Genomic DNA, 12,471 nt, shown 5'->3' with positions numbered 1-12,471 from the left:
TGGCCAGGTTTGTGAACCGCAACGTTAAAAGCCCAGGTGCCAGGCCAGACCCTGGACAGATGGGGTCTGGGCGCCGAGAGAGGGGGCTCCAGCTCTGGGCCTCCTGCTGATCCCTTTCTTCCAGAAGCCCTTTAGAGCTGACTCTGCTGAGGAATCTCCCGTACCCTCGCCCCGTAGCGCATTTCACAGGCACAGACTCGGGTCTTGAGTTTCCCGCGCCCACCGTCCTCTCGGTCGTGTCCCCCGTCTCTGTCCAGGGTTGGGGCTGCTGCGTCCCACATTGGCATCTCCCGGGTCCAGCTCATAATACCAGGCTTCCCACCCCGCTAACACCTGCAGCTCCCGGCCTCCTGTGCATATCCGTCTGAGGCCACCAGGGGAGCTGCTGAGTCCTGGAAACCAGGTTGGGAATGGGGGATTCAGGGAGCCGAACCGCTGTAGAGATGAGAAATTAGGTGTCAGTGCTTCAGTGGGAAGCTCCGCAGGTAAGGGACAAACAGTTCCCCTTTTCAGGACAGGGAGATGTCCCAGCGGCGAATTCTGAGCCACTGGAGAATACTCAGTGTTTGGGATTAAATGAACAACAAAAACACCTGAGCTCAAAAGCCATCCAGTATTGACAATCATTCTTTGTTTCTATAGTTTTTGCAAATATGTATTGTTTCATGCAATCATTTTTTTTCAATTGGTGTCATAATAGTTCGTAACATTGTGAAACTTCAGTTGTCAATTATTGTCAGTCACCATATAAATGTGCCCCTTTACCTCTTAGGCCCACCAGTCAACCCCCTACTCCTCTGGTAACCACTAATCTGTTTTCTTTGTCTATGTATTTGCTTATCTTCCACATATGAGTGAAATCATACGCTGCTTGTCTTTCTCTGACTGGCTTATCTCACATAACATAATACCCTCAAGTTCCGTCCATATTGTTGTGAATGGGACGATTTTGTCTTTTTTTGTGGCTGAGTAGTATTCCACTGTATATATGTACCACATCTTCTTTATCCATTCCTCAGTCAATGGGCACTTGGGTTGCTTCCACTTCTAGGCTATTGTGAATAATGCTGCAGTGAACATAGGGGTGCATAAGTCTCCTTGCATTGTTGATTTCAAGTTCTTTGGATAAATATCCAGTAGTGGGATAGCTGAATCGTATGGTATTTCAATTTTTAGTTTTATGAGAAATCTCCATACTGTTTTCCATAGTGGCAGTACCAGTTTGCATTCCCACCAACAGTGTATGAGGATTCCCTTTTCTCCACATCCTCTCCAACATTTATTGTTGTTCATCTTGGTAATTATAGCCATTCTAATAGGTGTAAGGTGTTATCTCATTGTAGTTTTGATTCAGGCAATCCTGTTTATATTGAGTAAATTATATTTTGACACGTCAAAAAAAAAGCCATCCTGTATTGTAGATAACTATCAGTAAACTATTATAGTCATGCCCAGCAGAGCAAGCCTAGAATAGAGAATGAGAAACTAGGTCTTGAATAGGCGTACCTAGAGAGAGTTTTGACAGGTGCAGAGAGGCGGCCTTTTTGACCCAATGTGTACTCAGAATCATCAAAACTTCAGAATATGGATTAGAAGGAAGCCCCAGATGCTAAAGGTGTGGGGAGCGCAGATTTTTCTAAGGAGAACTGGTAAGATGGACTGGACAGCTAATGGCCACATTCGGGCGAGGGGTGAGTCTGTGCCAGAATGTCTTCAAGTTTTCCAGGAGCTGTAATTACTACTATGTTGTTCTTAGGAACTTTCCTCTCCATGAAAAGAAGATACCAATTGACTGAACATTTCCAACACCAGCAGTTGGTTGTTGGAAATACCTCCATAAACAGGCAAGAAGTGCTTACAATATTGTTAGAATATTAATGGAAGTCAAAGCAGAAAAAAATCTTTTGGGAAAAAAAAATCACGCAAAAGGCTCTCCAAAGGAAGTTATTCCAGATAATCAAGAATGGGAGGAAAACGAGCAAAGACAATCAAAGAGGTGAAGTTGTATAAAGAAATAACTCAAGAACTAGAGGAAGGAAATACAGAGAATAGAGGGCTTCTACAGACCCCAGGCACGTAACTTGGTAAGAAAACCATGGCTACTATCTTGCAGCTCAAATTCTTTCTAGAGAGATGATACCAGCCGCAACCTGTGGCCGGTACTTGAAGCATGTTTTTTTTAAGCCATTTATTAGAGCAGTTTTAGGTTTATAACAAAATTGAGAGAGAGGTACAGAGATTTCCCATATACTCCCTGCCCCTACATACGCATAGCCTTCCCCATTATCAGCATCAGTCACCAGAATGGTATATCTTTTCTTTTTTACCAAGGATGAACCTACATTGACACATCATAATCACCTAAAGTCCATAGTTTACCTTAGAGTTCACTCTCGGTGTATATTCTATGGGTTTGGACAAATGTATAATGACATATATCCATCATCATAATATCATACAGAGTATTTTCAGCGCCCTTAAAATCCTCTGTGCTCTACCTATTCCTCTCCCCACTGCCAGTCCTGGCAACCACTGATCTTATGTCTTCACAGTTGTGCCTTTTCCAGAATGTCATATGGTTGGAATCACAGTATGTTGCATTTTCAGATTGGCTTCTTTCACTTAGTAATATGCATGTAAGGTAGCTCATTTCTTTTTAGTGCTGAATAATATTCCACTGTCTATATGTACCACATTTTCGGTATTCATTCACCCACTTAAGGACATCTTGGTTGCTTCCAAGTTTGGGCAATTATGAATAAAGTTGCTATAAACATCAAGGTTTTTGTGTGTGTGCAGGTTTTTGTGTGGATATAAGTTTTCAACTCCTTTGAGTAAATATCAAGGAGTGTGACTGGATCATATGGATCCAAGGATCATATGGTAAGAGTATGTTTAATTTTCGAAGAAACTGCCAAACTGTCTCCCAAAGTGGCCGTACCATTTTGCATTCCCACCAGCAATGAATGAGAGTTCCTGTTGCTCCACAGTCTTGCCAGCATTTGGTGTTGTCATTGTTCCAGATTTTGGCCATTCTGAGAGGTGTGTAGTGGTATCTCATTGCTTTAATTTGCATTTCCCTGATGACATATGATGTGGAGCATCTTTTCATATGCTTATTTGCCATCTGTGTATCGTCTTTGGTGAGGTGTCTGTTAAGGTCTCCCGCCTATTTTTTAGTTGGGTTGTTTGTTTTCTTATTATTGAGTTTTAAGAGTTCTTTGTATATTTTGGATAACAATCCTTTATTAGATGTGTCTTTTGCAAATATTTTTCTCCCAGTCTATTGCTTGTCTTCTAATTCCCTTGACATTGTCTTTCACAGAGCAGAGGTTTTATTTTAATGAAGTCCAGCTTCTCAATTTTTTTTCGTGGATTGTGTGTTTGGTGTTGTATCTAGAAAAGCGTTGCCACACTCAAAGTCATCTAGGTTTTCTCCCGTGTTGTCTTCTAGGAGTTTAATAGTTTTGCATTTTACGTTTAGATCCAAGATCTATTTTGAGTTAATTTTTGTGAAGGGTGTAATGTCTACATCTGTATTCATTTTTACTTTTTGCATTTGGATGTCCAGTTGTTCCAGCACCATTTGTTAAAGAGACTATCTTTGCTCCATTGTACTGCCTTTGCACCTTTGTCAAAGATCTGTTGACTGTATTTATGGGGCTCTATTTCTGGGCCCTCTATTCCGTTAATCTATTTGTCTATTTTTTCACCAATACCACACTGTCTTGATTACTGTAGTTTTATAGTAAGTCTTGAAGTCAGGTAACATCAGTCCTCCAACTTTGTTCTTCTCCTTCAATATCATGTTGGCTATTCTGGATCTTTTCCCTCTCCATATAAACTTTAGAATCAGTTTATCGATATCCAAAAAATAACTTGCTGGCATTGCATTGAATTTATAGATCAAGTTGGGAAGAGCTGACATCTTGACAATACTGAGTCTTCCTATCCAGGATCATAAAATACCTCCCCATTTATTTAGTTATTCTTTGATTTTATTCGTCAGATTTTTATAGTTTTCCTCATATAGATCTTGTACACATTTTGCTAGATTTATATGTAGATATTTCATACTTTTTGGTGCTCGCATAAATAGTATTTTTTTTTTTTTTGCAAGGAGGACTAGCCCTGAGCTAACATCCAATGCCAGTCCTCCCCTTTTTTCTTGAGAAAGACTGGCCCTGGGCTAACATCCGTGCCCGTCTTCCTCCACTTTATATGGGACGCCGCCACAGCATGGCTTAGCAAGCGGTGCGTCGGTGCGCGCCCGGGATCCGAACCTGCGAACCCTGGGCCGCCGCAGTACGCACTTAACCGCTGTGCCACCGGGCTGGCCCCTAAATGGTATTTTTAATTTCAAGTTCCATTTGTCCATTCTTGGTATATAGGAAAGTAATTCACTTTTGTATATTAACCTTGTACCCTGCAACCTTGCTATAATCACTTATTAGTTCCAGGAGTTCTTCTGTCAATTCTTTCAGATTTTCTACATAGACAAGCGTAACATCTGCGAACAAAGACAGTTTTATGTCTTCCTTCCCAATCTGTATACCTTGCCTTATTGCATTAGCAAGGACTTCCAGTGCCATGTTGAAAAGGAGTGGTGAGAGGGGACATCCTTGCCTTGTTCCTGATCTTAGTGGGAAAGGTTCTAGTTTCTCTCCGTTACGTATGATGTTGGTTGTAGGTTTCTTGTAGATAGTCTTTATCAAGTTGAGAAAGTTCCACTCCATTCCTAGTGTCCTGAGAGTTTTCATCATGAACGGGTGTTGGATTTTGACAAATGCTTTACAATGCTATCTGGATTTGTCCTGCATGTGCACCGCACATGGGTCAGTCTGGGACCTGGGTAGTTGTTTACTCCATGGTTCAGTTCTCAAAACCTTTGATATGCAGTTTAGGCTCAGATCCGTACATGAGCAGTTTGGTGGGAAGGCTAGGAGCTTATATAGAACTTTAGAGGATCCTAAAAATATAACTTCACTAAAAGAAAATTTTATATGAACAAAACAAAAGGCCCATCATTTAACAAGATTATTTTAACATTCCCCTCAGATATTATCCACTTGCAAGAATCTTGTCTTAATTATTTAAAAATTATAAATACCATTTCAGAATCTATTTTACTTTAAATATTACGTCTTCCATTTTTGCCTAATCCTTTTCATCACAACTTTAAATATTGCATTGTGTTCCATCAAAGCTACTATGTTAATATCTTAATTATTACCCAATTATTACATAATTATTGCTTTCCTAGTATAGAATTAAGGTTTACAATACTGAACCCCAACTCTAATTCACATGTAGAGTTCTATTAATACAAAAATCACATCTGGAATATATCCCAATAGATTTTTCAGCACTAATTCCCAGAGAAAGCATAGTTTTAGATATTTTTAACACCCTTTTCAGAAATTCCCACCCTGGAAAGTGTTGAGGCCCATGTGGGTGACATGACAATCACATCCCAGTGTGAAATGAGATCACTTCACCAGGTCCCCATAAACTTAGGTCCAGCCATCCCCCCAGTCACAGCCTGTCAATTCCAGTCACCAGCACGCTGGGGCCAGCGAAACCAGCTCAGGTGAGTCCCCTCTGAGGACCCCTCTTTCAACAGGTGTTGAAAGAGAGTGACAGCAACAGATTCTTCTGGAGAACTACTATTTAATTTTCTCTATTTACATCACTTCTTTAGGTTCCTGTTATGGACTGCATGTTTGTGTCTCCTAAAAATTCATATGTTGAAAGCCTAATCCCTGATGCGATGGTATTATGAGGTGGGGTCTTTGGGAGGTAATTAGGTCCTGAGGCTGGAGCCCTCATGATGGGACTAGTGCCCTTGTAAGAGACTCGAGAGAGCTTGCTTCTCTCTCTGCTCTCTGCCATAGAGGATACAATAGGAAGGCAGCCATCTGCAAACCAGGAAGAGGGCCCTCACCTAGGACTGAATCTGCAGGCACCTTGTTCTTGGACTTCCACCTCCAGAACTGTCAGAAAGAAATTTCTGTTGTTTAAGCCCCCCAGGGCCAGCCCCATGGCGTAGCGGTTAAATGCACGCACTCCGCTGCTGGCGGCCCAGGTTCAGATCCCGGGCGCACAAAGACGCACCGCTTGTCAGGCCATGCTGTGGCGGCGTCCCAGATAAAGTGGAGGAAGATGGGCACGGATGTTAGCCCAGGGCCAGTCTTCCTCAGCAAAAAGAGGAGGATGGGCAGATGTTAGCTCAGGGCTGATCTTCCTCACAAAAAAAAAAAGCCCCCCAGTCTGTGGTAATTTGTTATAGCACCTCTAACTGACAAAAGCAGTCCCTTTTGTTTATTATTATATTGCAGTCTTTATAAGATTTTTGTATTTCTCCATTTTCACACACATTCACACCTTCCTTCTTCACTGATTCCTTCATCATTTAATAATTTGTAATTTTTACAATTTTCTCTGTCTACAACAGTGTCTCTCACATTCTCTTCAAAATGTGCCGTATTTTTGTTGATTCCTATTTTTAATTTTTTTCAACCACCCTTTACAATTTCATTTATTTTTATGTTCCCTCTTCTTTCATTTGAGTCTTCATGATTTGTAGTATAAATTTCACTTCTAACCTTTTCGCCTTTTAAAATTGACTTATTTATTCTGTTTCCTCCTTTCTCTTAACCTAGTCTTTCCCTTTGTCACCATCCTTCTGTCTTATTTCCCTTTAACTGTATATAAATCAGATCCTCTGGGATTTCTCTATTCTCTCTCTCTTCAGCACCCCTCACCTTGTCCCTGTCAGCACCTCTCTGCATCAGGTGCATCCTCTCATGCATTACCCTGTTAAGCCTCCTCACCGTTATAACTCTGCTTCTCTCCTACTCTCACTGTGATTCTTTTATGTACTGTTTTGCTCATTTACCTCTATTTTTTTCACACAATAACTTAACAAACATTTATTGGACATCTCTGATGAGATAGCCACACTTTGAGTTCAGAAACAGAGCTTTATTTTAAGGAGCTCTATTTATAGTGGAAGAAGCAGAAAAGTCAACTGACCATTTTCATCGAGTTTGATGGTCGCTACCGCAGACATAGGTTACGGTGTACCTGCCAATAAGAACAGGATTACAAGGAGTATTGTCTGATATTGTGTCTACCTGACAAGTGAAGGTAATGATCCCTACCCTCCAAACCTTGTAGCATGAGACAATGATTGTAAAAGCCTTTGTTAACTGTAAGGAGCTCCCTGAGATGGGGCTGGTAGGAGGCACTCCTACTATTTCTGAGGTGATAAGAAACGTCATTCAAGGTCACCAAAGCTGGAATGGCCACAGCTTTCCATCTAACAGAGAGCTGCCCCACGCCCTCTGGAAACCAGATCCCAATATGTCACCCCCAGAAATGCAAACCCCTTTAGAACGAGTCTTAATGGGTACCATGCCTCCTGCTCCCACACCCCTACACACTGCTGGTGACAACTCGCTGAACTTGTCAGGACCTGAGATGAATTATTCTGGCAATACAATAAAAACATGCTGTCCAAAGCCTCCTCAGACAGCATTGGGGTTTTTTTATGTTTGTTTTTGTTTTAAGAGAAGAAAGGAAAGAAAAAGCATTCCAAATGAATTGAACTTCTCTAAGGAGATGAATGTCAAGAAAATGATCTCTTCCCCAGTGAGGAGTCCGTTTTCTTGATGGAGCTAGGAAGGGAGTAAATTACAGCCCTCCTGTCAAGGGTGTGGGCCTGGCGCTGAGCCTCAAGGCCAGGTGGTTTACATGACACTCCCAGGACAGCAGGACCCTCAGGTTCACCCCTTCCTTGTCCCTGCTTCCTTCTGAGGACGAACAGCTAGGGCTTAGAAATCATGGGTCTTGGGTAAACCCATGCATGGTGACTCTGGGGGTTTGTTTGGACTCTTTTTTTTTTTTTTTTTTTTGAGGGTGAAAGCATGAGTCACTTTTATTTTGGAGGCTTTCTGGATTTTTCAATTGTTTCATTGAATGTGTATTCGTTGCATAATCCAGAAAAAACAACAAATGTTATACGAAATTGTTATAGAAGATTATTTAATAACCTACCTTTTACTGTGGTAAAGTATACATAACATAAAATTTGCCATTTCAACTACTTTTTAAGTGTACAATTCAGTAGCATTAAGTACATTCACGTTGTTGTGCAACCGTCACCACCATCCATCTCCAGAACTTCTTCATCTTCCCAAACTGAAACTCTGTCCCCATTAAACACTAACTCCCCATTCCTTCAGCTTCCCTCAGCTCCTGGCAACCACCATTCCATTTTCTGTCTCTACGAATTTAACTGCTCAAAGTACCTCATATAAATGGCGATATACAATGTTTGTCCTTTTGTGACTGGCCTATCTCATTTAGCATAATGTCCTCCAGGTTCATCCATGTTGTAGCATCTGTCAAAATTTCCTTCCTTTCTCAGGCTGACTAATATTGGACTCTTGGTTTTCACATAACCACAAATCCTTCTGTTTTTCACACTCAGGTTTTTTCTTAAATAGAGAAGAATATTGTACAGTCCTCAAAGTGCCTGGAGGCAGGCAGCTCTAGCCAAGCCTGCACCTGCCGCTGTCTGCTGGTGCCTGCTGGCTGTGATTGTGCTCCACTCTGGCCTCAGAGGGGCCAGCAGTAGTCCCTGTGATGAAATCCCCAAATGTGGTTCTAACAACTTGCCCATGAGCGCACCTTTCGAATGAAAACCAACCATTCCAGAGCCCATACTCCCAACCACCTTCTTTACCGGGCTCTTATGCTCCAGGTCACCTGCCCTAATCACCCCAGTGCCTACACCCTAGAGCCCCCTAAAATTATTCAAATTTGCCAATCCTACACCTGTTTACCCTGCCTCACCTGTTCCATCCCATGGAAACCATGACAAAGGCTCTTGCCCACATTTTTCCCTCCCTCCCTCTGCCTTCTGACCCACCTGGTGCTTCTCCTGTTCTCTGTCCCACTGCTACACGACACACCTCCCCAAATCCTGTCCTCTTGGAAACTGTGAATAATGAACCATCTTTTCAATGGCAATCATCTCCTGATTGGTTGACCTCATCCTACCTGAATAATAATAAAACCTACATTTTAAAACGTGGTCTAGCTAGTAGGTAGACACTGGCCACATTAATTAATCAATCAATCAATTACTTAAAATTAAATAAATAAGACTCAAAAGCCAGATGTGGCTGGTGACTATCAAATTGGACAGTGCATAGACCATTTCCATCACCACAGAATGTTCTAGAGGACAGCGCTGGTCTACTTGCTTCCGTCTCAGTGATAGTTCTACCCGTCCATCTCCTCCCAGGCAAGAAAACTGAGCGTGTCCTTGACCCCTTCCCACCACCCCCTAACAAACACAGTCCAATCTCACACCCCAAGGATCTGCCTCCTGAATGTGCCTGTCGTTAGTCTCCATTGCTTACCTTCTGTAAAGAAGCCAACACGCCCCCCCTGCCTGCCGCCTCACCCCACACCCACATGGCTCACTCTGCACCCCCATTGGCCTTTGCCATGTGTCACCGCTGGGGAGGCCTGCTCAGTCACCCTATTTAAAACCATTGCCTTTCTCCCTCGGGCACTCCCTATCCTTCACACCTTTATTCTTCTCCACTCATCACCATAAGACATAATGGAGAGGTCATGGCCATTTCCCAAATATTTCTTACATTCCCTTCTTTGCAGCGGAAGAGAGCTTTGCACTTCCGGGCCCCTCTCGTGGCTGAAGCCATGTAACCAATTCTGGCCAATGAGTGTGCACGGCAGTGCAGGTGCATCTCCAGGCCAGGGTGTTGACAGGCAGGATGCATCTATAAACTGTTCTCTTTTCTCTGGCATGGCAACCAACTGGTTGAGATGGTGGCTGCTCATCAGCCTGAATCCCTGAGTGAGTACAATCAATAGTCCCTTGACTACCTGTGATGGGCATGTAGAGTCAGTAAAAAATAACCTTTTATTTTTTATTTTTTTAATTTTTATTTTTTTTTTGTGAGGAAGATCAGCCCTGAGCTAACATCCATGCCAATCCTCCTCTTTTAGCGGAGGACGACTGGCCCTGAGCTGACATCTATTGCCAATCCTCCTCTTTTTTTTTCCCCCCCTTTTTCTCCCCAAAGCCCCAGTGCATAGTTGTATGTCATAGTTGCACATCCTTCTAGTTGCTGTACGTGGGACATGGCCTCAGCATGGCCGGACAAGTGGTGCATCGGTGCAGGCCCGGGATCCGAACCCTGGCCGCCATCAGCGGAGCTCACGCACTTAACTGCTAAGTCACAGGGCCGGCCCAAAAATAACCTTTTTTAAGTCTCTGGGATTTGGGGGGGTTTATTTTGTTTGTTTGTTTGTTGTTACTGCAGCCAAACTTAGCCCAACTTTGGGCTACAATTTTCACCATTTATTGTCCTTCTCTTCTCTGGAACGAATGCTCCACAAGGGCAGGGATTTTTATTTGCTGTTTTCCCAGGATCTCCAGTGCCTGGAACAGTGCCTGGCACAGAGTAGTACTCAATACTTGTTGACAAGAGCATCTTGCAGGACTGTGTCCCCTGCATAGCTGGCCTGCATCCTCCAGTTTTACCCACTCCCCTCTGTCTATTCTCTACCCAGCAGCCTGAGTTATTGTTATGGTATGTAAATCTGATCATGCCACTCTCTTTCTTAAACCCTCGATGGCTCCCCATTGCCCTCAGGATACACTCCAGTCTTCACCTAGCATTCACAGCATTCTGTGTTCTGACACCTGCTTGCCTCTCCAGACTCATCTCTTATCTCCACCATCACTGCTGCCATGCCATTCTTTCTTTCTATTTTTTTTTTTTTGTGGTAAAATATACATGACATAAAATTTATCATTTTAACCATTTTTAAGTGTACAATTCAGTGGCATTAAGTACATTCACATTGTTATGCAACCATCACCACCATCCACCTCCAGAACTTGTTCATCATCTAAACAGAAACTCTGTACTCATTAAACAGTAACTCGCAGCTCTTACCATTCTGACCCAAACCCCACTGCGTGGCTCTATCCCTTTATGCCTTTGCTCATGCAGTTCCTGGTGCCTGGAGTGTCCTTTGTCACCTTGTCCACTTGGCAACTGCCTCTTGATTTTTCAAAAGCCAGTTTAGATAATATCTCTTCTCTGAAGCCCCCCCAAACCTCCCCCTCACTAAGGAGTGCATGGCTCCCAGCTGTGCACCTTCATATCCATCTATTGCTGTGCTCTCACCTGGCTACACATCTGTCTCCCACACAATACCAGGGAATCTGGAGTGCAGAGACCATGTCTGATTGATTTCTATGTCCCTAGTGCTCCGTACATAGCAGCGTGTGTTTGGTGAATGAATAAAGGACGGATAAAAGACGAGTTTGATAATTAACTCCCCCAAGTCACTTTCCTGACAAAGCTATCAGTTCACTGGTCCAACTCCTAATATCCACTCAGTTCTTAATCCTTTATTTTTACACACATTGTTTCACTTAATTCCTACAAGGATGCCAGGTAGGTGTTGCATCCCTATTTTACAGAGCAGGAAACTGAGATCCAGAGAATCGAAGTGTCTTGCCCATGTCAGAATTGCTTAACCAGGAATGGAGCCCAAGTTCTTGATTATCTACACCTGATCGTGGCCTTTGCAGAAAAAACAAGATGGTGGCGAGGCATCATCGTGCCTGGAAAAGCAGCAGCAGAAAGAAGGGCCAGACTGCGTAACCCTAGGGTCTTCTTATTTCTGTCCTCAGATCCCAGCCCCGAGCCGGGACACATATAAGTACTCTTGAATCAAACCTACATCTTTTGGAGCCTACACCTGGACCAGCTTTTCCAGGTGCCTGGGAATTCCTTGCGAGTCGCAGCTTATCTCATCTCTCACAACAAACTTAAGGCGACGGAGTAGGAAAGCCAGGATGCTCTTGTCCCCTCATTTCCCATTTTTTGGCCACTTCCAGCCTCCCCGCCTTCCTCCCTCCTAGAACGAGGAGCCCAAGCTGAGCCCCTCGCCCCCAGCTGCGGGGTCCCGGTGCTTTGCCCTCCAGGGACTTCGCCCTGCACTCCGTTGCGCACCTCTAGCCACTTCCTCGCAGCAGTCGCGACCTGCTTCCCGTGAGCCTCTGCTCCCTGCGGCCCCTGGGCGCGCGCTCCCTACCCAGCAGGCCTCGCGCGGCCCGGCACAGCGGACACCTAGGACTCCAAGATGGCGTCAGTCGGTGAGTGTCCGGACCTGGCTGGGGCCGTCAGGCTGGAGGCAGGAGCTGGGGTCCGGGATCCGGAGCCTGACTGGGAGGGGAGGGAGCTGCGGAGCCGCCTGCCCTTCGCTCAGGGCCTTCACCGGGCCCTCACTTGAGGCGCACCGGATCTTCTGCCGAGGGCCCCGCGCCGTCCGACCCTTCTCCGCTTGCCCAGGGCCGCCCCCGGCCGCGGCGGGGAGGGTGAGGGCAGCCCGGCGACGCGCCTCCGGGCCTGGGAC

The 12,471-nt window shown here is 44.3% G+C and overlaps 1 protein-coding gene across 2 annotated transcripts in view; it reads left to right on the top strand.

Moving 5' to 3' along the window:
- Positions 1 to 12,118: 12,118 nt before the first annotated feature.
- PTCD1 (pentatricopeptide repeat domain 1) overlaps positions 12,119 to 12,471 on the top strand; it is a 44,530-nt gene continuing 44,177 nt past the window's right edge. The window contains exon 1 of one of the 2 annotated variants that reach the window (XM_087417571.1): positions 12,119 to 12,211. In XM_087417571.1, coding sequence (XP_087273697.1) covers positions 12,199 to 12,211 — 13 coding nt within the window. In that variant the 5' untranslated portion in view covers positions 12,119 to 12,198. The remainder of the gene's footprint in view (positions 12,212 to 12,471) is intronic. The other variant, XM_004440835.3, reaches the window with a different exon arrangement.

The sequence above is a fragment of the Ceratotherium simum genome, chromosome 26 (assembly GCF_057802395.1).
Source record: "Ceratotherium simum simum isolate JZ-2026a chromosome 26, ASM5780239v1, whole genome shotgun sequence".
In the NCBI taxonomy this organism is placed as follows: Eukaryota; Metazoa; Chordata; class Mammalia; order Perissodactyla; family Rhinocerotidae; genus Ceratotherium; species Ceratotherium simum.
This window is presented reverse-complemented; position numbering and strand designations above follow the sequence as displayed.